General features: G+C 41.6%; 1 protein-coding gene across 2 annotated transcripts in view; it reads left to right on the top strand.

The window, feature by feature from the left end:
* The window catches only part of LOC101613092, a 45,619-nt gene that overhangs the window by 9,438 nt on the left and 12,364 nt on the right, over positions 1 to 23,817 (top strand). The window contains exons 2-5 of one of the 2 annotated variants that reach the window (XM_045154982.1): positions 9,948 to 10,069; positions 12,699 to 12,837; positions 15,247 to 15,368; positions 22,666 to 22,776. In XM_045154982.1, coding sequence (XP_045010917.1) covers positions 9,948 to 10,069; positions 12,699 to 12,837; positions 15,247 to 15,368; positions 22,666 to 22,776 — 494 coding nt within the window. The remainder of the gene's footprint in view (positions 1 to 9,947; positions 10,070 to 12,698; positions 12,838 to 15,246; positions 15,369 to 22,665; positions 22,777 to 23,817) is intronic. The other variant, XM_045154983.1, reaches the window with a different exon arrangement.

The following is a 23,817-nucleotide window of genomic DNA, read 5'->3' as shown; positions in this document are numbered from 1 at the left end:
TGTTGTTTTTTTTTTTTTTTTAAGGTCAGGCGACCACATCTGTCTACTTTATATGGCATGAATATAACTACTGAAAGAAAATGTGATACCACACCTGTTATCCCAAGCATTTAGGAGAATAAAGCAGGAAGATTGCCAATTTAAGACCAGCTTAAGTTCCACAGTGAGTCAGAGCCCAGACTCAGACATAGCAAGACACTATCTCAAAAAAAAAAAAAAAAAAAGCCACCCTGAGACTACTTAGTGAAATTTAGTCAGCCTGAGCTAGAGCAAGACCCTACCTCAAAATAATGATAATAATAATAATAGTAACCATTTCTATGTTATGCCAGTACCATAGTGCTATGTGGCCTTCCTAGTACTGAGTTAGTGATCTCAAGTGATCTTGCTGTCTCCGCCTCCATAATTGCCGGGACTGCAGGCATGTTCCCCCATACCCAATTTTATCTTTTGGGGTTTTGTTGTTGTTTTAGTTTTATCTCCCCTCCTTCTGTACTGAGGATTTCACCAGGCCTTGCACATGGTAGACAAGTACTATACCACTGAGCTCCAGTCTCAATTTTTTTCAGTGTTTGCCCAATATATGTTTTCCATCTTTTTACTTGACCTATGTCATTAGATTTTAATTAACTTTCTTGTCAATAGCATAATTGTTGGGTTGTGGTTTTTTTTGTTAAATACTTTTATTTATTTGCAGAGAGAGAGAATGGGCATACCATTTCAGATGAGCTACAGATGCATGTGCCACTTTGTGCATCTGGCTTTATATGGGTTCTAGGGAATTGAACCCAGGCCACCATGCTTTGTAAGCAAACACCTTTAATCACTGAGCCATCTCCCCTGCTCAGGGTTCATCTGTCCGTCCGTCTGTCCGTCCTTCCTCCCTCCCTCCCTCTCTCCCCCCTTCCCTCTCTCTCTCTCTTTCTGTCTTAATCTTTTTATTTATTTGAGAGAGAGCAAGCGAGCACATGCCAGGGCTTCTTGCCCCAGCAGATGAACTCCAGATGCATGTGCCACATTGTACATCTGGTTTTGCAAGGGAACTGGGCATGTCAAACCCCAGACCACAGCCTTTATAAGCAAGCACCTCTCTCCACTGTGCTCTCCCCAGCCCTAGATTCTCTTTCTTAATTTAACTTCACCAGTCTTTATCTTGTGATTAATGTGTTCTTCAGATACTTGCATTGAAGGTAATGATTGATGTATTAGAGCTTCAGTTTTTGACTCTTTTGGTTTTAGGGGGGTTTTGTTTGGTTTGTTTTTTGAGGTAGGGTTTCATGCTAGCCCAGGCTGACCTGGAATTCACTAAGTAATCTCAAGGGAGCCTTGAACTCATGGCATTCCTCCTACCTATGCCTCCCCAGTGCTGGGATAAAGGCATGTACTACCACTGCTGGTTAGGATTTCTTTTTACCTTTTTTCTTTTTTTTTTTTTTTTTTTTTTTTTTTTGGTTTTTCGAGGTAGGGTCTCACTCTAGCCCAGGCTAACCTGGAATTCACTATGGAGTCTCAGGGTGGCCTCAAACTCAAGGCAATTCTCCTACCTCTGCCTCCCAAGTGCTGGGATTAAAGGCATGCGCCACCTTGTCCGGCCCTTTTCTTCTTTTTTAAGGTATTTTTCAAGGCATCTCAGTTTGTGTGGGTATTTCAGAATCAAACCTGGGCTGGCACACTTTGTAAGCAAGTACCTTTAACCACTGAACCATCTCCCGAGCCCTTTTAGTCACTTTTCTTATCACCATGACCAAATACCTGACAAGAAGCATCTCAAGGGAGAAAGGATTTCATTTTGGCTCACAGTTTAAGAGGGTACAGTTCCATCATGGCTGGGAAGGCATGATGGTTGGAGCTGCCCCTTCAGGCCTATGTCTGCCAGCTAGGCCCTTGTCCAAAAGGCTCAAGAACTTCTCCAAACAGTGCTACCAGCCATGTGTTCAAATACGTCCAACCATATCGCTCACATGTAGAATATAAAAATGTAAGACATGTAGAAGTAAAGAGCTGAAGTGTGGAGAGATGGCTTAGCAGTTAAAAGTGCTTGCCTGAAAAGCCTAAGAACACATGTTTGAGTCCCCAGGTCCCATGTAGCCAGACACATGTTGATGCAAGCATGCAGTGTCACACATGTGCATGAGGGGGTATATGCATCTGGAGTTTGTTCATGAAGGCTGAAAGGCCCTGGCACGCCCATTCTCTTTATCTCGCTCTCAAAACTAAAATAATAATGAAAATAATAAAAGAAATTTTGAAAAGAAGTATAGGGTTGGAGAGACGGTTTAGCTATTAAAGTGCTTGCCAGCAAACTCTGAGTACTGTTCCAATCCAGATTCCATCTGTGGCCAGACAAGACACAAGCGTACAATGCCACACATGCCCACAAGAGGGCACACGCATGTGGAGTTCCTTCACAGCTGCTGAAAGGCCATGATGTGCCCATTGCTTCTCTTTTTTTCTCTCACCCCCTCAAAAATAATAAAATAAAATAAAAAATATCTATAGTATAGAGTTGAATGGACATCCTTGGATATAGAGTGTAGGACACATGGATAAAAGGAATGAGGAGAGCCCATTAGTTGGTGGCTTCAAAGTCTCACAGGAAGAATAGGTTCTGCTTGTCTATTGTATTGTATTGTCATTGCATGGTGACTATAGTTAGTAATAGTATGTGTTTTACAATTACTAAAGGCAGGTTTTTAAATGTTCTTAGCACAAGGGGGAAAGGTATGTTAATTAGTCTTGATTTGATTTTCCCCTAAGGTGTACATGTACCTAAACATCACATTGTCCATAGAAATATACACAATGATTATTAATTCAAAATTAAATTGAGGCTAGGCCTGGTGGCAAGTCTTTAATCCCAGCACCTGGGATGCTGAGATAGGTAGGAGAATTACCATGGGTTCAAGACCACCCTGAGTCTACAGAGTGAATTCAGGTCAACATGGAGAAGAGCAAGACCCTACCTTGAAAAAATAAAAAATTGTTTTTAAGGTAGGGTCTCACTCTAGCCCAGGCTGACCTGGAATTTACTCTGTAGTCTCAGGCTGGCCTCAAACTCATGATGATCCTTCTACCTCTGCCTCCCAAGTGCTGGGATTAAAGGCATGTGCCACCATGCCTGGCTAAAAAAAAATTTTTTTTAATTGAAAGGAAAATTTCAGATAGTTAGACTCTGGTGATACAGAGAACCTTAAAAGTCACTCTGGCTGGGAGATGTCTTAGTGGTTAATTGTGCTTGTACCACCACCTCCCAGACCAAAAGGAAACCAGTAACAAGATACCCTTTTTCAAATAAGGTGAAATGAGAAGACCAACACCTGAGCTTGTCCTGTGACCTACACACAGGCACAAAAATAAGTTACTGATATACAGAATTTTTGATCCATTGAAAACTATGAAAGCACAAATTGTATGGAGGAATGGAAATGAACATGATAGTGGCTGGCCATGGTGGTTCCCTCCTGTAATGTCGGTACTCAGAAGGCAGAGGTAGGAAGAGCACAGCAAGTGAGGGCAGCTTGGAGTTACAGAGTGACTTCCAGATCAGCCCGAGCTAGAGTGAAACCCTGCCTCAAAAAGAAAGAAAGTGAACTGGGCATGGTGGTGCACGCCTTTAATCCCAGCACTTGGGAGTCAGAGGTAGGAGCATCATCGTGAGTTTGAGGCCACCCTGAGACTACATAGTGAATTCCAGGTCAGCCTGAAGTGAGACCCTACCTCAAAAAGAAAGAAAGAAAGTAAGTAAGTAAGTGATGGGGCAGAGCGTGTAGTTCAGTTGATAACTTGTCTAGCATGCAGAACACCCTGGGTTTGATCCCTAGACCATATAAAACTGAGTGTGATCCCATGCCTATAATCCCAGTAGTGGAGAGGTGGAAGCAGATCAGGAGTTTAGTCATCCTAAGTTGCATAGCAAGTTGGGGGCCATCCTGGGCTACATGAGAGCCTGACTTAAAACAAAACTGAGATTTGAGCAAATGTGATTTAAAATAGGTATATGGGGCTGGAGAGAGAGCTAGATGGTTAAGGCACTTGCCTTCAAAGCCTAATGACACAGGTTTATTTCCCCAATACCCATGCAAAGTGGCACATGCATCTGGAGTTCATTTACATTGGCTACAGTCCCTTACTAACCCATTTCTCTTTCTTTCCCTTTCTCTCTCTCTCCCTCTCTCTCTCTCTCTCTCTCTCTCTCTGCTTGTAAATATAACATGGCTGTATGGAGCTCGTATGATAGGGAGAGGTAATACTAAGGATCTAGTTACAAGTTAATAAAGGTATGCCAAGGGCTGGAGAGATAGATGGCTTAGCGGTTAAGCTCTTGCCTGTGAAGCCTAAGGACCCCGGTTCGAGGCTCGGTTCCCCAGGTCCCACGTTAGCCAGATGCACAAGGGGGCGCACGCGTCTGGAGTTCATTTGCAGAGGCTGGAAGCCCTGGCGTGCCCATTCTCTCTCTCTCCCTCTATCTGTCTTTCTCTCTGTGTCTGTTGCTCTCAAATAAATAAATAAATAATTAAAAAAAATAAATAAAGGTATGCCAAATGTGAGGTGCTGACTGTGACTATGAAGTATTCAAAGTGATAATGAAGAGGAAATGGGCCTCAACAATGTTAGCACGTTATAACATATGAAAAGTGGGATTTGATTCATAGGCTGTCAGTCTTGAGGATGTTTCTTTTCCATATATTTAATTCACTGTAAGTAGAAAAAGAGTTAATTTAGAGCAGCTCTTTCTCCCCTCCCTTCCCACCTACATATATAATTTGAGAAAAAACTTCAGTGCCTTGGGCAACTGATTAGCACCTTCTTTAATCTTTGTCCAGGAAACCTGCCATTACTACACATTCCCAAATAGTCATTATACTTGTTAAAATTCAGCCTCACTAGTAGTTAAGTAAGTGCAAATCGAAACAACCATGTTCGTTTTTTATGCTTATGTTCAATTCCTTGACAGTTTGATGAAGTATGTATCTTTTTTGTTGTTGCTTTGAGACAAGGTCTTGCTGACTTCAAATTCATGATCCTCCTGCTTCAGCCTGCTATAGGTGGGAAGGGAGGAAAGAAAGGAGAGTGCTGAGATTATAGGCATGTCCCACCATGCCCAGCAACTATGTTTTATTCATATCAGAATATCAGTATAATTGTTTATGCAAAAAATTTATACATATATAGCAAAGGCCTTTAAAATGTATATATATCTCAGGGTGTGGTGACACACACAGTCCTTTAATCTCAGCACATGGGAGGCAGAGGTAGGAGGATCAATGTCAGTTTGAGGCCACCCTGAGACAACCTACTGAATTCCAGATCAGCCTGGGCTAGAGTGAGACCCTACCTGGGAAAAAAGGAGGAGGAGGGCTGGAGAGATGGCTCAACAGTAAAGATGCTTGCCTGCAAAGCCTAAGGACCCAGGTTCGGTTCCCTAGCACCCATGTAAAGCCAGATGCACAAAGTGGCACATGTGCAGGAGTTCATTTACAGTGGCTAGAGACTCTGGCATGCCCATTCTCTCTGTGTGTATCTGCCTCTTTCTTGCTCTCTCAAACAAATAAGGTATATTTTAAATGTGTGTATTAAAGAATTTATACTAAGGAAATAATCAGAGGTCAATTAAGTATTAAATGGCCTTTAGAAATAATGTTTCAGGGTTGGGGAGATGGCTTAGTGGTTAAGGCGTTTTCCTGTGAAGCCTAAGGACCCCAGTTTGATTCCTCAGGACCCAGGTAAGCCAGATGCACAAAGGGGCACATGCATCTGGAGTTCATTTATAGTGGCTCGAAGCTTTGTCACACCCATTCTCTCCCTCCCCCCCACTCTCTCTTTCTCAAATAAATAATAATTTAAAAAGAGAATGTTTCAAGGCTGGAAAGATTGCTCACTGGTTAAAGGTACTTGCTTGTAGAGCCTGATAGATGCACAAAGTGGTGCATGTATCTGGAGTTGGTTTATAGCAATAGAAGACCCTGGTGCATCCATTTTCTCTCCCTCCCTTATATATATTCCAGTTTGAAACACTTTCTAAATTATACCTTTCTGATGTTTTTATAGCCATTATTTGGTGGAAAAAAAAATGTTTCCTGTGCTTTTCAGAAGTTATGTGCCAACCATTGCAGATACTAAAAGTAGTTTGTACTTCCTGGCTAAAAATTTCCTTTTCTAATCTAAAAGTTCCTATTAATTATGAATTAGTGACATTTGAATATAAAAGACACTTGAGCAGAAGGAAAACATGTAGATGAAACTATGTCCTGTCAAAATGACTAGATTGGGCACATTTTCATTTTGAGTCATAAAGTTGACAGTATTTTTAAATGCAGTTTTGGAAAATGAGTTTATGCTAAGTAAGTAATACTTTCTGAATGTTATGACTGATGACTGTTCTGAGGCAGTGCTCTAAACATTCAGTTTATATAACTCATCTGATTCCCCCTAAAGTCTTTTGAGGAGAGTATTATTATTATCATTATTTCCACTTTATAGGTGAGGCAGCTGGGGCTGGGAAAGTAAAGTAACTTATTTAAATCATAATTAGTGGGTCCAGCATTCTAATTCAAGTAGCCTATCCCAAAATCAACTGTAATCACCATCAGCGTTAGCAGAGATAGTATTCTAGAGAACATAGTTAAAGTCAGCTGAATAGGATTACGAGTTGAGAGCTAGGCATGGCAGCACACGCCTTTAATCCCAGCACTTGGGAGGCTGAGGTAGGAGAATCGCCATGAATTTAAAGCTACCCTGAGACTACAGAATGAATTCCAGGTCAGCCTAGGCTAGAGGGAGACCCTACCTCGGGGGAGAGAGGAAGATTAAGAGTTGAATGTTAAAAACAAAGCACAAATAAAATTGCTTTTTTTGGAGGTGCTCTGGAGACAGGACACTATATAGCCCAGACTGACCTTGAACCCACAGCCTGCCTACCTCAGCCTTTCAAGTGGGAATTGCAAGTGCAGGCATCACAGCTGGCTGGAGATGATTTTGTGAGTGATCCTTAGTTAAGCTTCATTCTGTCAGTCTCCCTCACACCCCCTCCTCCGCCCAGGCAGGTTTCACTCTAGCCCAGACTGGGCTCAGACTCAGGATGATCTCCTACCTCAGCCTCCTGAGTGTTGGGACTAAAAGCATTGTCACCAGCCCTGCCATCAGTCTTAAATAATAATGTGATTATGTAGACTCTCTAGCCAAGATTGGGAGAAGCAGTAGTGCTTGTTCCTAACCTGGGCATCATAGTGTGCACCTGTAGCCCAGGCTGGGCCACATTGTGAGACCTTGTCAAGAAAGAAAGAAAGGGAGGAATAGGAGAAAGAAGAAAAAGTTCTTCCTTGAAAAAAATTTGGTGGCACACACCTTTAATCCCAGCACTCAGGAGGCAGAGGTAGGAGGATCTCTGAGTGAGTTCTGAGGCTACCTTGAGACTACGTAGTGATTTCCAGGTCAACCTGGGCTAGAGCGAAACCCTACCTCGAAAAAACAAAAGAAAAGAAAAAATATGTAACTTTATTTATTTATGTATCCCAAGTTTAGCCAAGGATGACCTAAAACAGGAAGAAGCGAAGAACTCTCTTACTCTTCAATGTGTTTAAATCAAAGTTGGTTGTTGGACTGGAAAGATGCCTTACCGTTTAAGCACTTGCCTCTGAAGCCTAAGGACCCCGGTTCAAGGCTCCATTCCTCTCTCTCTCTCTCTCTCTCTCTCTCCCTTTTTCTCTCTCTCTCTGTTTGTCACTCTCAAATAAACAAAAATAAAACTTTTTTTAAAAAGTTGGTTGTCTATGTTAAGGTCTACCAGTTCTCATTATCACTTGATTTGACAATTCTTGCCCAGCATGCTCAAGGCCTAACTGGGTTTAATCCCCCACATACACACTCAGTTTTCATTTATCAAATGATGTCTAATTTTTTAAAAAATATTTTATTATTTATTTGAGAGAGAGGAAAAGGCAGATAGAGAGAATGGGCATGCCAGGGCCTCTAGCCACTGCAAATGAACTCCAGACACATGCAACGCCTCGTGCATCTGACTTAACGTGGGTCCTGGGGAATTGAACCAGGGTCCTTAGGCTTCATAGGCAAACGCCTTAACAGCTAAGCCATTTCCCCAGCCCGATGATGACTAATTTAATATGCAATTTTATTGTGTTTTTTATTTTGACTGGTGATGCTCGCATTAATTTGGCAATTGACTCCTTGATAAACACATTTAAATTGGGAATTCTTAGTAATACTTAAGAATTTACAACTACTCTTTAAATTTCTCCAGCTCCTAGGTTTTTACATATGACTGCTTAAGACATTTGGATCTTCCTGTGCCACCACTACCCCTTAAGACTCTGTCAATAACTCTGTAGTGGTGGCAGTCAGAAAACCCTTTAATTCTACAAATTATAGCAGAAGAAAATAAGATCATCACTATTAGAGAAGTAGATTGCTGACCTGTTCCGTTCCAATGCTACATTGAAAGGGGCAGCCCTTTCAGTGAGCAAGTCCAGAAGACGGTAGAGGTGGCAGAGAACATGACTACCACATCTGTAAGGAACCATGTTCCCAGCAGAGAACAGAGACTGAGGTTGCTAGCTGCCTTTGCACTTTAGAGTGGCTACATGGTATCACAATTCAGAGTTCAGACTTAGACATGCTTGCAAATCCCACCTCTTCTAGCTTCTGTCCTCTTTGATCTAATGTTAACTAGAATCAAGGTAGAGTCCTGCAGTAACTACAGAAGTCCCTTAGTTAAATGTAGTTCTCAGATACTTTCGTATTGTAAAATCACATTGATAATTGTAGCACCTACGGGTTCTTAGAAGTTAATGATAGTGTTTGAAAAGAAGTTACAAAGTCTAGTTTGAGTGCTTATTCAGTAAATATATAATATTAAAGATAATGATACCTTTGAAACTGAAAGTGAGAAAACTGACTTAATTTAGAGAGACAGTTTAGTCCTTGAATGTGTTCAGGACTGAGCAGCTATACATTAGATTAGATAAGAGATTCGGGAGGCAGAGGTAGGAGGATCGCCGTGAGTTCGAGGCCACCCTGAGACTACAGAGTGAATTCCGGGTCAGCCTGGACCAGAGTGAGACCCTACTTCGAAAAATCAAAAACAATAAATAAATAAAAATAAAAATAAATAAATAAAAAGCCAGCATGGGAAAGAATACATCTTAGTATGATTTTTATTTTATTTTTATTTCTCTCTAATGTATATTCTGCTTCCTTGAATTATATGAAGCAGTAACTTGAAATATTATACTAGCTGTGTGAGGAATGAAAAAAGCTAAAAGGCCTTTCCCCATCACTTCAGAGCCAAATAGTATATTTCATTGTTAACTACTGTTGCTCATACAGAAGCAGATAGGGAACCTTGTGTGTAGAGCAAGGTCAAGTAAAACAAGAATACATGGGCTGCAACCCAGGTGATGCCCCTCCACAGCTCTTGACCTACTTTGACGCTATTGGCTATTCTTGATTACCAATAAAATAGTTGAAACAGAACATGCTTTCTTTGCCTCTGCCTTTATTTGATGAGCTGTTTGGGGAAATGAAAATTTCAACATTTTTTTAAGTTTACTTTTTAAAATTTTTTAATTTTATTTATTTATTTGAGAGAGGGGGATGTGAGAGAACAGGTATGCCAGTCCTCCAGACACTGCAAATGAACTCCAGGTGCATGCACCCCCTTGTGCATCTGGCTTACATGGGTCCTGGATAATCGAACCAGGATTCTTTGGCTCTGCAGGCAAATGCCTTAACCGCTAAGCAGTCTCTCTAGCCCAAATTGAACATTTTAAATGGTACTTGGATCAGCACTTCAATCTGTCATTTTTTGGAAGGTTTGTTTATTTTCATAAATTGATGCTATCTGATATGGGAAATACCTCCATTGTAGTCACTTAATCTAGGTATGACTATGAGTATAAAAAGCTAACTTTTTTCTTTTTTTTTTTTTCCAGAAGATTTTGATAAATTCACTGAAGATAATAATGACATTATATTGAAAAACATAGCAGATGACCTTCGGAATTGCTTGCCGCTAGAAACCATGCTCTCCTCCGAACACCTAGCCCTTCAAAAAGTAAATACCCAATCAATTAATTTTCACTTAGTGTCACTTGCAGAGTCTTCTTTTTTACCTAACCCCATAGCTTCACCAGTCTAATTCATTCTAAATTCTTCCTAGCAATTTTTGTTTTTATTTATTTATATTTTTAGTTTATTTATTTTTCACAATTTTTATTAACATTTTCCATGATTATAAAAAATATCCCATGGTAATACCCTCCCTCTCCCCCCCACTTTCCCCTTTGAAATTCCATTCTCCATCATATCCCCTCTCCATCTCAATCATTATAATTACATATATACAATACCAACCTATTAAGTACCCTCCTCCCTTCCTTTCTCTTCCCTTTATATCTCCTTTTTAACTTACTGGCCTCTGCTACTGAGTTTTTTTCCTTCTCACACAGAAGCCCAATCATCTGTAGCTAGGATCCACATATGAGGGAGAACATGTGGCGCTTGGCTTTCTGGGCCTGGGTTACCTCACTTAGTATAATCCTTTCCAGATCCATCCATTTTTCTGCAAATTTCATAACTTCATTTTTCTTTTTTTTTTTTTAATTTTGGTTTATTTATTTTTTTTAATTTTTTTAAAATTTTTTTATTTATTTGAGAGCAACAGACACAGAGAGAAAGACAGATAGAGGGAGAGAGAGAATGGGCGCGCCAGGGCCTCCAGCCTCTGCAAACGAACTCCAGACGCGTGCACCCCCTTGTGCATCTGGCTAACGTGGGACCTGGGGAACCGAGCCTCGAACTGGGGTCCTTAGGCTTCACAGGCAAGCACTCAACCGCTAAGCCATCTCTCCAGCCCAATTTTGGTTTATTTTTATTTATTTGAGAGACACAGACAGAGAAAGAGAGAGAGAGAATGAGAATGGGTGTGCCAGGGCCTCCAGCCAATGCAGATGAACTCCAGACACATGTGACCCCTTGTGCAACTGGCTTATGTGGGTCCTGGGGAATTGAGCCTCGAACTGGGGTCCTTAGGCTTCACAGGCAAGCGCTTAACTGCTAAGCCATCTCTCCAGCCCAACTTCATTTTTCTTTACTGCTGAGTAGAACTCCATTGTATAAATGTGCCACATCTTCATTATCCACTATCCACTCATCAGTTGAGGAACATCTAGGCTGGTTCCATTTCCCAGCTATTATAAATTGAGCAGCAATAAACATGGTTGAGCACGTACTTCTAAGGCAATGAGATGAGTCCTTAGGATATATGCCTAGGAGAGTGATAGCTGGGTCATATGGTAGATCAATCTTTATCTGTTTTAGGAACCTCCACAGTGATTTCCACAATGGCTGGACCAGATTGCATTCCCATCAACAGTGTAGAAGGGTTCCTCTTTTTCCACATCCCTGCCAACATTTATGATCATTTGTTTTCATGATGGTGGCCAATCTGACAGGAGTGAGATGGAATCTCAGTTTAGTTTTAATCTGCATTTCCCTGATGACTAGTGACGTAGAACATTTTTTTAGATGCTTATATGCCATTCATATTTCTTCCATTGTGAACTCTCTCTTTAGCTCCATAGCCCATTTTTTGATTGGCTTGTTTGATTTCTTATTATTTAACTTTTGAGTTCTTTGTATATCCTAGATACTAATCCTCTATCAGATGTATAGCTGGCAAAGATTTTTTTCCCATTCTGTAGGTTGCCTCTTTGCTTTTTTCACTGTGTCCTTTGCAGTGCAAAATCTTTGTGATTTCATGAGGTCCCAGTGATTAATCTGTGGTTTTATTGCCTGAGCAATTGGGGTTGTATTCAGAAAGTCTTTGCCAAGACCAATATGTTGAAGGGTTTCCCCTACTTTTTCCTCTAGCAGTTTCAGAGTTTCAGGTCTGAGGTTAAGGTCTTTAATCCATTTGGACCTAATTCTTGTGCATGGAGAGAGAGAAGAATCTACTCTTATCCTTCTACAAATACATATCCATTTTTCCCAGCACTATTTGCTGAAGAGGCTGTCTTTTCACCAGTGAGTATTTTTAGCATTTTTATCAGGTGGCTATAGCTACTTGAACTTACATCTGGGTCCTCTATTCTGTTCAGGGAGAGATGGCATGTGCAACTCATCAGCTAACTTCTCCACATCCACTGACTTCATGATGTGGGTCTTGGAAGCTGTGGATCATCATGGTGACGCGGGGGCCACACGGTGCAGGCAACGGTGGCCACCAGTCCGTTGGTCTCCCCGCAGCCCAGCCCTTAATATTGAAGTTTTAATAGTATTTTTATTATTTGGAAACTTTGCTTTCCTGGCAAAGATGACTTGCTAAGTATTTTGGTGGTAGTAATTGACATGTAAAATTCAAGTTCTGGCACTAGTGTGAGCCTTTTCTTACTAGTATCATTAATTTCTTTGACAAAATCTCTCTGGGCATTAATTTCTTTGTAAACTACAAGACATAGAGAAGACAATCTGTAATACTTCTTTCAACTAAAATTTTATGCATTTCTCATAGCCATGTTTTACCTTAATCCAGTATTGTGCTGTATCAGTAATAAGGTGAGGTAAGAGCAGTTACTGATTCTCCTTGTTGCTCTCAGGGTTGTAGCATAAGAACCTCTGGCATGTTTGCCTTATTTGTCAGTAAAAAGAAGCTTCTTTGTTTCTTTTGATGTTTTCCTCTCCAGCTACAGCAGCAGCCTGAACCCACAGTTCATGTTGATGCATTCCTTTATGATGAAGACTGTATTGATTCATTATGTGAGGAAGGAAAAATGAGCAGACACTACTGTACTGTGTGTGGCTCTCACCAGACAGCATCTTTAGGTGGGTATTCAACTGTGCACAACTGAAGACTTACTTTGAAGACTTACTTTATGTGTACATTTCTTCCTGATCATCAGTGGGCAAAATTTTGACCAAGGTATTTGGACATTTTTTATTTTTATATTTATTTGAGAGTAACAGACAGAGGAGGAGATAGAGAGAATGGGCACACCAGGGCTTCCAGCCACTGCAAATGAACTCTAGACATGTGCACCCCCATGTGCATCTGGCTAACGTGGGTCCTGGGGAATCGAGCCTCAAACCGGGGTCCTTAGGCTTCACAGGCAAGCTCTTAACCGTTAAGCCATTTCTCTAGCCCCTGGACATTTTTTAAAGTAAAAGTCAATTTATAGCCAGGCATAGTGAGTGGCACATTCTGGTAGCATAAGTAGGAAGATCTCTGAGTTTGAAGCCAACCTGAGATTACATAGTGAATTCTAGGTCAGCATGGGCTAGAGCACAACTATATCTCGAGAAAAAAGGAAGGGAGGGAAGGAAGAAAGTTACAGAAGCGACCATTGCGGAAGAGGAAGGATCCATTGCAGAAGAGGTGGGGAAAGAGTATAAGAGTGAAAGGATGAGCCAGGGTGGTGGCACATGCCTTTAATCCCAGCACTTGGGAGGCAGAGGTAGGAGGATCACCATGAGTTCCAGGCCACCCTTAGACTACATAGTGAATTCCGGGTCCGCCTGGATTAGAATGAAATCCTGCCTTGAAGAAAAAAAGAGAGAGAGAGAGAGAGGAGTGTTTTGGAAAGCTGTCTACCAGACACAAAAGGGTGGTTGCATTTATGAATGCACAGTGCCTGATGCTAACTACACAAGACCTGAATAATATGAGAGCAAAAAAAGAAAATGACATCAAAATAGAAGGTGAACTTAAAAAAGAATTAGGGGCTAGTGTGGGGGAGGAAGAGGGGCAATAAAAGAGCATGGGAGAGAGATTTATGAGGATGCATTGTGTATATGTATGGAGGTTGTCAAAAAGTGAAAAAAAAATTCGGACGTGCTGGCACACTCCTTTAATCCCAGCATTTAGGAGGCAGAGGAGGATCTGCAATGAGGTCCAGGCCACCCTGAGATTACCGAGTAAATTCCAGGTCAGCCTGGGCAAGAGCAAGACCCTGCCTTGTGGGGTGGGGGAGGGGGGAAATAAGAGAGCGGTGTGTGGGCACATGCCTTTAATTCCAGCACTTGGGAGGCCAAGGTTGAAAAATTGCTGTGAATTTGAGGCCACCCTGAAACTACATAGTGAATTCTAAGTTAGCCTGGGCTAGTGTGAGACCCTACCTGGAACAAAAAAAGAAAACAAAAGTGTGACTGTTAAGCTATATCTTCTCATATAAACCAGGTTGTAAATAATGATTGGATATTCAAAGCAGCTCATATAGAAATGAATCTGAAAGTTAGGACTGTTGTCAAGGCTCTTTGACAAGTACTTATGGCAAGGGACTAATAGCAACTATACTCCCAAGAAGTGCAAGTACACCAAGGAGTTATCAAAGGATCAGTCTCCTTGGGTGATGAGGACTGTGGGGTCACATCCTTTATAAGACACTGGTCTACCTGCTTCCATTTGATTTTCCACCTTTTATTGACACCAAGGTGTCTCCCATTCCTGACTATTATATAATGTAAGTCATACTACATCTCTGTGTTAACTTCATATCAGGAGAAAACCAGACTCAGGCTATCACAGAAACTGGAGTGCAAACGATAGAGGAGGAAGCTAGATATGATGACAGTTAAACTGATGGGGTGGGGTATCTTAATGTCCTTCCATAGCATTCCTCTCTTGCACTCCAAGACACACATTCTAGGCTGGTCAGGGCTGCACATCACACAGTCCCACAAACAGTCATTTGTTGGCAACATGTGGTGGCTTGAGGTTAGCTCTAGAGCAAGGTGAGAAACCTGATAGTATAAAAGAGAGAAGCTTGTGCCAGGACAAGAGGAAGGGAAAAGGACAACATACCAAGCAGCAGCAAGAAGGAAGGGAGGAAGCCAGGCGTTGTGGCGCATGACTTTAATCCCATCATTTAGAATGGGGGGATAGGAGTATTGCCATGAGTTCAAGGCCACCCTGACACTACATAATGAATTCCAGGTCAGCCTTGGCCAAACTGAGACCCTACCTCAGGAAAAAAAAAAAAAAAAAAAAAAAAAAGGAAGTGAGGGAGAAACAGCGAGAGGGAGTCATCTGAGTAGTTGGTCCCTAAGAGGCCAGTAGTATTTTTGTGCTCTCAGAATAGACTGGATGAGTACAAATTCATCATATTAACTTTTTTCTAACCCTGGATGACTTTCATTGGTTATGGAAAACACGAGTACACTTTATAAATATTAGAAATAAGAAAATGTAATCATTGTCAAACACAATTTGATATTCACTCTGCTCTAATTCTGCAGGATTCATTTCTCATTCCTTCTCCCTCATGGAGTTGAAGTTCATTTATCATCATGTACTCCCTGATCTGTCGGGAAAAGTCTTAGTTGACGTTGGCTCCAGACTTGGCACAGTCCTTTATGGGGTAAAGTCCGGCTTGTGGACATACCATTTGGAAAGTACTTTCTTCTGCTAGCAGCAATTTTACCTGCCACCATCCAAGGTGACAGCTTGGCTTTATGTATTAAAGTAACGGGGTAAGGTTAAAATAGTATACATTGGCAGGCTCCTAAATTCTTTTTGTTGTTGTTGTTGTTGTTGTTTTTGTTTTTCAAGGTAGAGTCTCACTCTAGCTCAGGCTGACCTGGAATTCACTGTGTAGTCTCAGGGTGTCCTCGAACTATCAGCGATCCTCCTACCTCTGCCTCCGAGTGCTAGGATTAAAGGTGTGCGCTACCACAACTGGCTCCTAAATTCTTTTTAATTGTATTAATTGAGTCTGCAATTTCCAAGACCATCTCTTTGACAGCAGACCATGTGATTCTCAAAATACTTGCCATTTCTATTGCCTTGTAATCTTGTTTTCTTTTGTTTGGGTTTTAGTTTTGTTTTTCTGTTTGCTTGCTTGTTTGTGTTGTTTGTTTGTTTTTCGAGGTAGGTTCTCACTCTGGTCCAGGTTGACCTGAAATTAACTCTGTAGTCTCAGAGTGGCCTTGAGCTCACGGCGATCCTCCTACCTCTGCCTCCGCGAGTGCTGGGATTAAAGGCGAGTGCTGGGATTAAAGGCGTGCGCCACCATGCCCAGCAAAGTTTTGTTTTTTAACTTTTTTTTGTTCACTTTTTATTTATTTGAAAGCGACAGACACAGAGAGAAAGAGATAGAGAAAGAAATTGGGTGCGCCAGGGCCTCCAGCCATTGCAAATGAACAGATGCGTGCACCCCCTTGTGCATCTGGCTAATGTGGGTCCTCGGGAATAGAGCCTCGAACTGGGGTCCTTAGGTTTCACAGGCAAGTGCTTAACCACTAAGCCATTTCTCCAGCCCTAGTTTTTGGTTTTTTGAGGTAGGGTTTCACTCTAGCCCAAGGTGACCAAGAATTCACTATGTAGTCTCAGGGTGTCCTTGAACTCAGGGTGATCCTCCTACCTCTGCCTCCCTCCCAAGTGCTGGAATTAAAGGCGTGTGCCACCATGCTGAGCATTCATTTTGTTTGCTTTGAAACAAACTCATATAACCAAGCTGACTTGAAACTCCCTGTGTTGGTGAGGATGACCTAGTCCTTCTGCTTCAGTCTCTCAAGTGATTAGATGCTTGCCACCTTGTCCAGCCTCTTGTTTTTCTTTGTGCTATATTAAAAGAATGTGTTGGGCTGGAGAGATATCTTAGTGGTTAAGGCACTTGTTCTTAAACTGTTCAAATCCTCCAGATCCCACATACAGCCAGATGCGAGTTATGCAAGCATGCAATGCCACACATGCCCACAAGGGGGACATATGCATCTGGAGTTCATTCACAGCAGCTGAAAGGCCCTGGCATCCCCATTTTCTTTCTCTCAAAAAATAAAAAATTTTGCTCGGTGTGGTGGTGCAAGGCCTTTAATCCCAGCACTCGAGAAGCAGAAGTAGGAGGATCTCTGTGAGTTTGAGGCCACCCTGAGACTACATAGTGAGTTCCAGGTCAGCCTGGGCTAGAGTGAGACACTACCTTGAAAAACGAAAAATAAATAAACTAATAAATAATTTAAATTAAAGAAAAAACAGTGTGCTGAAGCCAAACATGGTGATACACACCTTTAATCCCAGCACTTGTGAGGGAGAGGTAGGAAGATCAGATCATTGTGAGTTTGAGGCCAGCCCTGGATTACAGAGTGAGTTGTAGTTAGTCTGGACTAGAGACCCTACCGTGGGGGGAGAAATACTCAAAATATGTTTGTGATTGTCATTAGTAGACTTGTTGGAACATATGGCCAATAGATAGGAGCTTGTGCTAGAAACAGGTGCTCCTACTTCCCACTGTCCTTGCTTGTTTCATGTGGAAGCAGTTGCCTCTTCAGTGCTGAACTTTCATCATTAAATTTCAATTCTATAAATAAAAAGAGAAACCCAGTGTGGTGCTGCACACCTTTTGTGGTGGTTTGATTCAGGTGTCCCCTCTAAACCTAGGTGTTCTGAATGCTAAGTTCCCAGGTGATGCAGATTTGAGAATTGACACCTCCTAGAGACAGTGTATTGTTGGGAGTAGGCTTATGGGTATTGTAATGAGTTTCCCCTTGCCAGTGTTTAGCACCCTCTCCTGTTATTGTTCCTCTCATGTTGGCCAGAAGGTGATATCTACCCTCTGTTCTTGCCATCGTTTTCCCCTGCCACTGTGGAGTTTCCCCTCGAGCCCATAAGCCAAAATACCCCCCCCCTTTTTTTTTTCCCAAAAGCTGCTCTTCATCCAGTGATTTCTGCCAGCAATGTGAACCTGACTGCAACACCTTTAATCCTAACACTTGGGAGGCAGAGGTAGGAGGATCGTGGTGAGTTCAAGGCCACCCTGAGACTACATAGTGAATTCCAGGTCACCCTGGGCTAGAGCGAGACCCTACCTCAAAAAAACCACACACACACCAAAAAAAAAGAAAAAGAAAAAGAAAGAAAGAAAAAGAAAAAAAGGTTACATTCTGCTGGCTTTTGTTATTGTTATTTTTGTTTTTGGGGGGTTTTATGTTTTGTGTGGTTTTATAGAGTTGGTTTTTGTTTTGGTTTGAAAGGTTTGGTTTTGTTATATTGTTTGTTTTTTGAAGCAAGGCCTCCCTAGCCAATCTGTCCTAGAACTCACTCACTGTGTAGCCCCAATGGCCTTCAACTCAGTGACCAACTTACTTCACCTCCTTTCCTTTTTGTGGGAATTTTGTTTCTTTGTTGGGGTATGTGTAGTACAGTTTTTGCACGTGTGTATTTAGATGTGCCCACGTGGAGATCAAAAGAAGACAGTTGCTCTTCCACTGTATTTCTCTCACTGAAACTAGAGCTTAGGTTTTGTTTTTTTTTTAGCTAATTTTCTTGTCTCTGCCCCTTAGTGTTGGGGTTACAGATGGGTGTTAACCACCATGCCTAGATTTTTATGAAGGTGCTGAGATTGAACTCAGGCCCTCATTTTGGTGTAGCATGCACCCTTACCCACTGAGCCATCTCTGCTTCTCCTGTTTTTAATGTTTTATTATATATTTGCAAGCAGAGAGAGAAAATATGGACACCCCAGGGCCTCTTGCCACTACAGACAAACTCCAGATGCGTGAGCCACTTTGTGCATATGGCTTTACATGGGTACTGGGGAATTGAGCTGCAGGCAGTTAGGCTTAGCAAGCAAGCACCTTTAACCACTAAGCCAACTCTCTAGCTCTTTTCTTGAGATAGGTTTGTTTTATCATCCTCACTGTCTCTCATGATCCTGCAGCCTCTGCCTCCGGAGTGCTAGGATTACAGGCACAGCCATCCTGCCCAGTTTGTCCAGTTTTTGTTTAGTAAACATTAGAGATTGTGATTGTTCACTATATTGTGTAAGTACCAGTCAGTGTTTTGACTAGTGCTGGGCCTGGTGGCCCACACCTATAACTTTAGCATGCAGGTAACGGAGACAAGAGGATCTCAAGTTTGAGGCCAGTTGAGGCTTTTTAAAATAATATTTTAATTTTATTTATTTTATTTATTTTATTTATTTATTTGACAGAGAGAGAGAGATTGGGCCTGCCAGAGCCTCCAGTCACTGCAGATGAACTCCAGATGTGTGCGCCCCTGTGCAACTGGCTAATGTGGGTCCTGGGGAATCGAACCTGGGTCCTTTGGCTTTGCAGGCAAATGCCTTAACCAGTAAGCCATCTCTCCAGGCCAGTTGAGGCTTTATTTTATTTTATTTTCCAGGGTAGGGTTTCATTCTAGCTCAGGCTGACCTGGAATTCACTATATAGTCTCAGGGTGACCTCATGGCGATCCTCCTACCTCTGCTTCCCGAGTGCTGGGATTAAAGTTGTGCGCCGCCATGCCTGGCCAGTTGAGGCTTTATAATGAGACCCTATTTCAATTTTTTTAAAAAAGCCATGTAAAAAATAAGATGCTAAGTAATTGTGGCTATGTAGATACAGTATCAGTGTTCATAGTTTTTTTGTATATGTGTTGTATAAGTGTGTATGATGTATGGGGTATATATGCATGTGTGTGTAGATACATGTGCCCCATGTATGCATATGAAGAGGAAGAATGATAGGTGTGTTCTGTTGTTTTTTTGTTTTTCTAGGTAGGGTTTCACCCTAGCCCAGGTTGACCTGGAATTCACTGTGTAATCTCAGGGTGGCCTCGAACTTACTGCGATCCTCCTACCTCTGCCTCCCGAGTGCTGCGATTAAAGGTGTGCGCCACCTCACCCAGCTGGTGTCTTCTATTCTTAATCAACATGTTTCTTTGAGACAGAGTCTCTCTGATTCTGGAGTTGCCATTTTCAATTAGACTGCTGGCTGACCAGCATGCCCCAGCAGTTCTCCAGTCTCTGCTACCCCACTCCTCATAGGGTTCCATACAGGCATGTGTGACCATGCCTTTTTTTTTTTTTCCTCATTTTTTCTGTCTCTCATAATTTTTTTTTCTTTTAAAGTTAAGACAAAATAAATTATCTTCAGAAAATGAGTAAATGCCTATCCTTAATATAATTTTTTTGTGACATCAGTTTCTTATCCCTATTAACTAAGTGTTTGGTTAACTTTGTGAAGTTGCAAGGCTTAAGGCTGAACCAATACATACCGTGGGCCACCTTTCCCTAGTGTCAAACTGCATGAATTTTCACTATATCCCTACAAGCTAACTCTGCTTACTTTCCCATCATGGAATTTCTTAAGAAATTATAGAATTTGAGTATTAGACCCAACAGAACTTGGGCATGTGGTCATTTTCAACTTTATTAAATGCCCAATTTTATCAGGTAAATTAAGAAATCAATCTTCAGGGGATGGAGAGATGGCTTAGCGGTTAATACATTTGCCTGCAAAGCCAAAGGATCCCGGTTTGATTCTCCAGGACCCACATAAGCTAGATGCACAGGGGGCACATGCATCTGGAGTTTGTTTTCAGTGGCTGGAGGCCCTGGTGTGCCCGCCCTCCCCCACTCTCTTTTCTCTGCCTCTTTCACTCTCTCAAATAATAAATAAAATATTGTTATAAAGAAAAAAGAAATCAATCTTCAAAAATACAACAATAAGGGCTGGAGAGATGGCTTAGCGGTTAAACGCTTGCCTGTGAAGCCTAAGGACCCCGGTTTGAGGCTTGATTCTCCAGGACCCACGTTAGCCAGATGCACAAGGGGGTGCACGCGTCTGGAGTTCGTTTGCAGTGGCTGGAGGCCCTGGTGCGCCCGTTCTCTCCCTCCCTCTCTCCCCCCCCCCCGCCGCCTCTTTCTCTCTCTGTCACTCTCAAATAAATAAATAAAAATGAACCAAAAACATTTTAAAAATACAACTATAAGCTGGGCATGGTGGTTCACAACTTTAATCCTAGTACTTGGGAGACAGAGGTAGGGGGTGACCCTGAGACTACATAGTGAATTCCAGTTCAGCCTGGGCTACAGTGAGACTCTACCTCAAAAAAAATAAAATAAAATAAAAATAAAAATAAATAAATATTTAGCACTAGAGATAGTGTAGTAGTTAAGGTACTTGCCTGCAAAGCCCAGGGACCCAGCATCTACTCTCCAGTACTCATGTAAGCCAGATGCACAAGGTAGCACCTCCATCTGCATTTCGTTTACAGTGGCTAGAGGCTGTGGTGTATCCATTCATTTTCTTTTTTTGTTTGTTTTTCTTTTATTAAGTTTAAAAATGTTTTTATTATTTTTTTTCCTCAATTTTTATTAACATTTTCCATGATTATAAAAAATACCTCATGGTAATACCCTCCCTCCCCCCATTTTCCCCTTTGAAATTCCATTCTCCATCATATCCCCTCCCCATCTCAATCAGTCTCTCTTTTATTTTGATGTCATGATTTTTCCCTCCTCTTATGATGGTCTTGTATAGGTACTGTCAGGCACTATGAGGTCATGGATATCCAGGCCATTTTATGTCTGGAGGGAGCATGTTGTAAGGATTCCTACCCTTCCTTTGGCTCTGTTTGTTTTTCGAGGTAGGGTCTCACTCTATCCCAGGCTAACCTGGAATTCAATATGGAGTCTCAGGGTGGCCTTGAACTCATGGCAATCCTCTGCCTCCCGAGTGCTGGGATAAAAGGCATTCTCCACCTTCATTTTCTATCTGCCTGTTTCTCTTGTTTGCTCTGTATAATAAATTAAATATTTTTTAAAAAATTAGGACTGGAAAAATGGCTTATCAATTAAGACGTTTGCCTACAAAGCCAAAGGACCCAGGTTCAGATCCCGGGACCCATGTAAGCCAGATGCACAAGGTGGCACATGTATCTGGAGTTTGTTTGCAGTGGCTAGAAGCCCTTGCACACCCATTCTCTCTCTGCCTTTCTCCCTTTTAAAATAAAATTTAAAAATACAACTATAGGGAGGGCTCGAGATGGCTTAGCAGTTAAGGCACTTGCCTGTGAAACCTAAGAACTCAGGTTCAATTCCCCAGTACCCACTAAGCCAGATGCACATGGCGGTGCTTGCATCTGGAGTTCATTTGTAGTGGCTTGAGGCCCTGCTATACCCATTCATATTCATTTTCTCTCTCTCTCTCTCTCTCTCTCTCTCTCTCTCTCTCTCTCTCTCCCCCCATATATATTTTATATATATATATACATGCATATATATACATATATATATACATATATATATATATATATATGTATATATATATACACACATACACACGTGTGTGTGGCTTTTTTTTTGGTTTTTTTTTTTTTTGGTTTTTTTTGGTTTTTTGGGGTAGGGTCTTGCTCTAGTCCAGGCTGACTTGGAATTCACTATGTAGTCTCAGGGTGGCCTTGAACTGAACTCACGGTGATCCATCTACCTCTGTCTCCCAAGTGCTGGGATTAAAGGCATGCGCCACCACGCCTGGCAAAAATAAAACATTTTTAAAAATATAACCATATAGGGCTGGAGAAGATGGCTTAGCGGTTAAGCGCTTGCCTGTGAAGCCTAAGGACCCCGGTTCGAGGCTCAGTTCCCCAGGTCCCACGTTAGCCAGATGCACAAGGGGAAGCCCTGGCGTGCCCATTCTCTCTCTTTCCCTCTATCTGTCTTTCTCTCTGTGTCTGTCGCTCTCAAATAAATAAATTTAAAAAATTAAAAAATATATATAACCATATAAAGGGAATGCATGAATTACAGTCGGAGCCTTGATCAGTATGAGTTAAGTTCTGAGGTTGTAATGAATAGTTTGCTCTTTTAATGTCAAATAAAAACAATCCCACAATTACCAGCTAATTCACCTGTTCCATGTTTTTTGCTGTTTTAGGGTTACCTTTACAGTTCAGCAGTACAACTCTATGGAGTAGAACTGAATGGAGATTTTTGTCAACTGCAGGAAATGGTCATTAAAAAATATCATTTTAGTGACAGAATAAAGGTACACTTTCAAATGTATCTTACCTTATCTGTTCTGTTTTTAACCTATTCTTGTTTATTGTTATGTAGAAATGGATTGTATCAACTTAATTTTTGTTTGTTTTTGAGGTAGGGTTTCAATGTAGCCCAGGCTGACCTGGAATTCACTATGTTGTCTCAGGGTGGCCTCTAACTCACAGTAATTCTCCTACCTCTGCTTCCCAAATGCTGGGATTACAGGCAGGCACCACCATGCCTGGTTCTTTTTTTAGTTTTTTTTTTTTCAGGTAATGTCTCACTCAGCTGAGGCTGACTTGGAATTCACTGTGTCGTCTCAAGATGGCCTCAAACAGCAGTCCTTCTACTTCTGCCTCAGTGCTGGAATTAAAGCATGTGCTACCATGCTTGGCTCTTTTTTGATATGTTTTATTTATTTGAGAGGGAGAGAGTAAGACTATTAAGTTATCTGATGATCCGATGCTATGGACAATCTAGGAGGTAAAGGAAGGACAATCTCTATGAGTTCAAGGCAAGCCTGGGACTACTGAGTGAGTTCCAGGTCAGACTAAACTACAGAGAGACCTTATTTTGGGAAGAAGAAAAAGAAAGAAAGAAGAAAATATACACATACACACACACACACACCCACATTTCCCCTGGCTTGTGGTTCTTAGGGCAACCCTGTGATGAAAAGGGTTTGTTGGTTTGTTTGGGTTTCTTTGTTTGTTTGCTTGTTTGGTTGGTTTTTCAAGGTAGGGTCTCTCTCTAGCTCAGGCTGACCTGAAATTAACTACGTATTCTCTGGGTGGCCTCAAACTCATGGCAGTCCTCTATCTCTGCCTCCTAAGTGCTAGGATTAAAGGTGTATGCCACCAGCATGGGCTATTTTGGGTTCTCCCCCCCACCCCCCAGTGGGCTTCTGCATCTGCATACTAGACAAGCACTCTAACATCTCTAGCCCCTAAGAGGCCTTTTTTATACCATAGAGACCTTAACAGTTTCCTTCCTCTCTTGAAGCATTTGTGGTGCCATATAATCAACAAAAATAGTTTCTAGAATTGTT

Source organism: Jaculus jaculus, chromosome 7 (assembly GCF_020740685.1).
Source record: "Jaculus jaculus isolate mJacJac1 chromosome 7, mJacJac1.mat.Y.cur, whole genome shotgun sequence".
Classification (NCBI taxonomy): domain Eukaryota; kingdom Metazoa; phylum Chordata; class Mammalia; order Rodentia; family Dipodidae; genus Jaculus; species Jaculus jaculus.
This window is presented reverse-complemented; position numbering and strand designations above follow the sequence as displayed.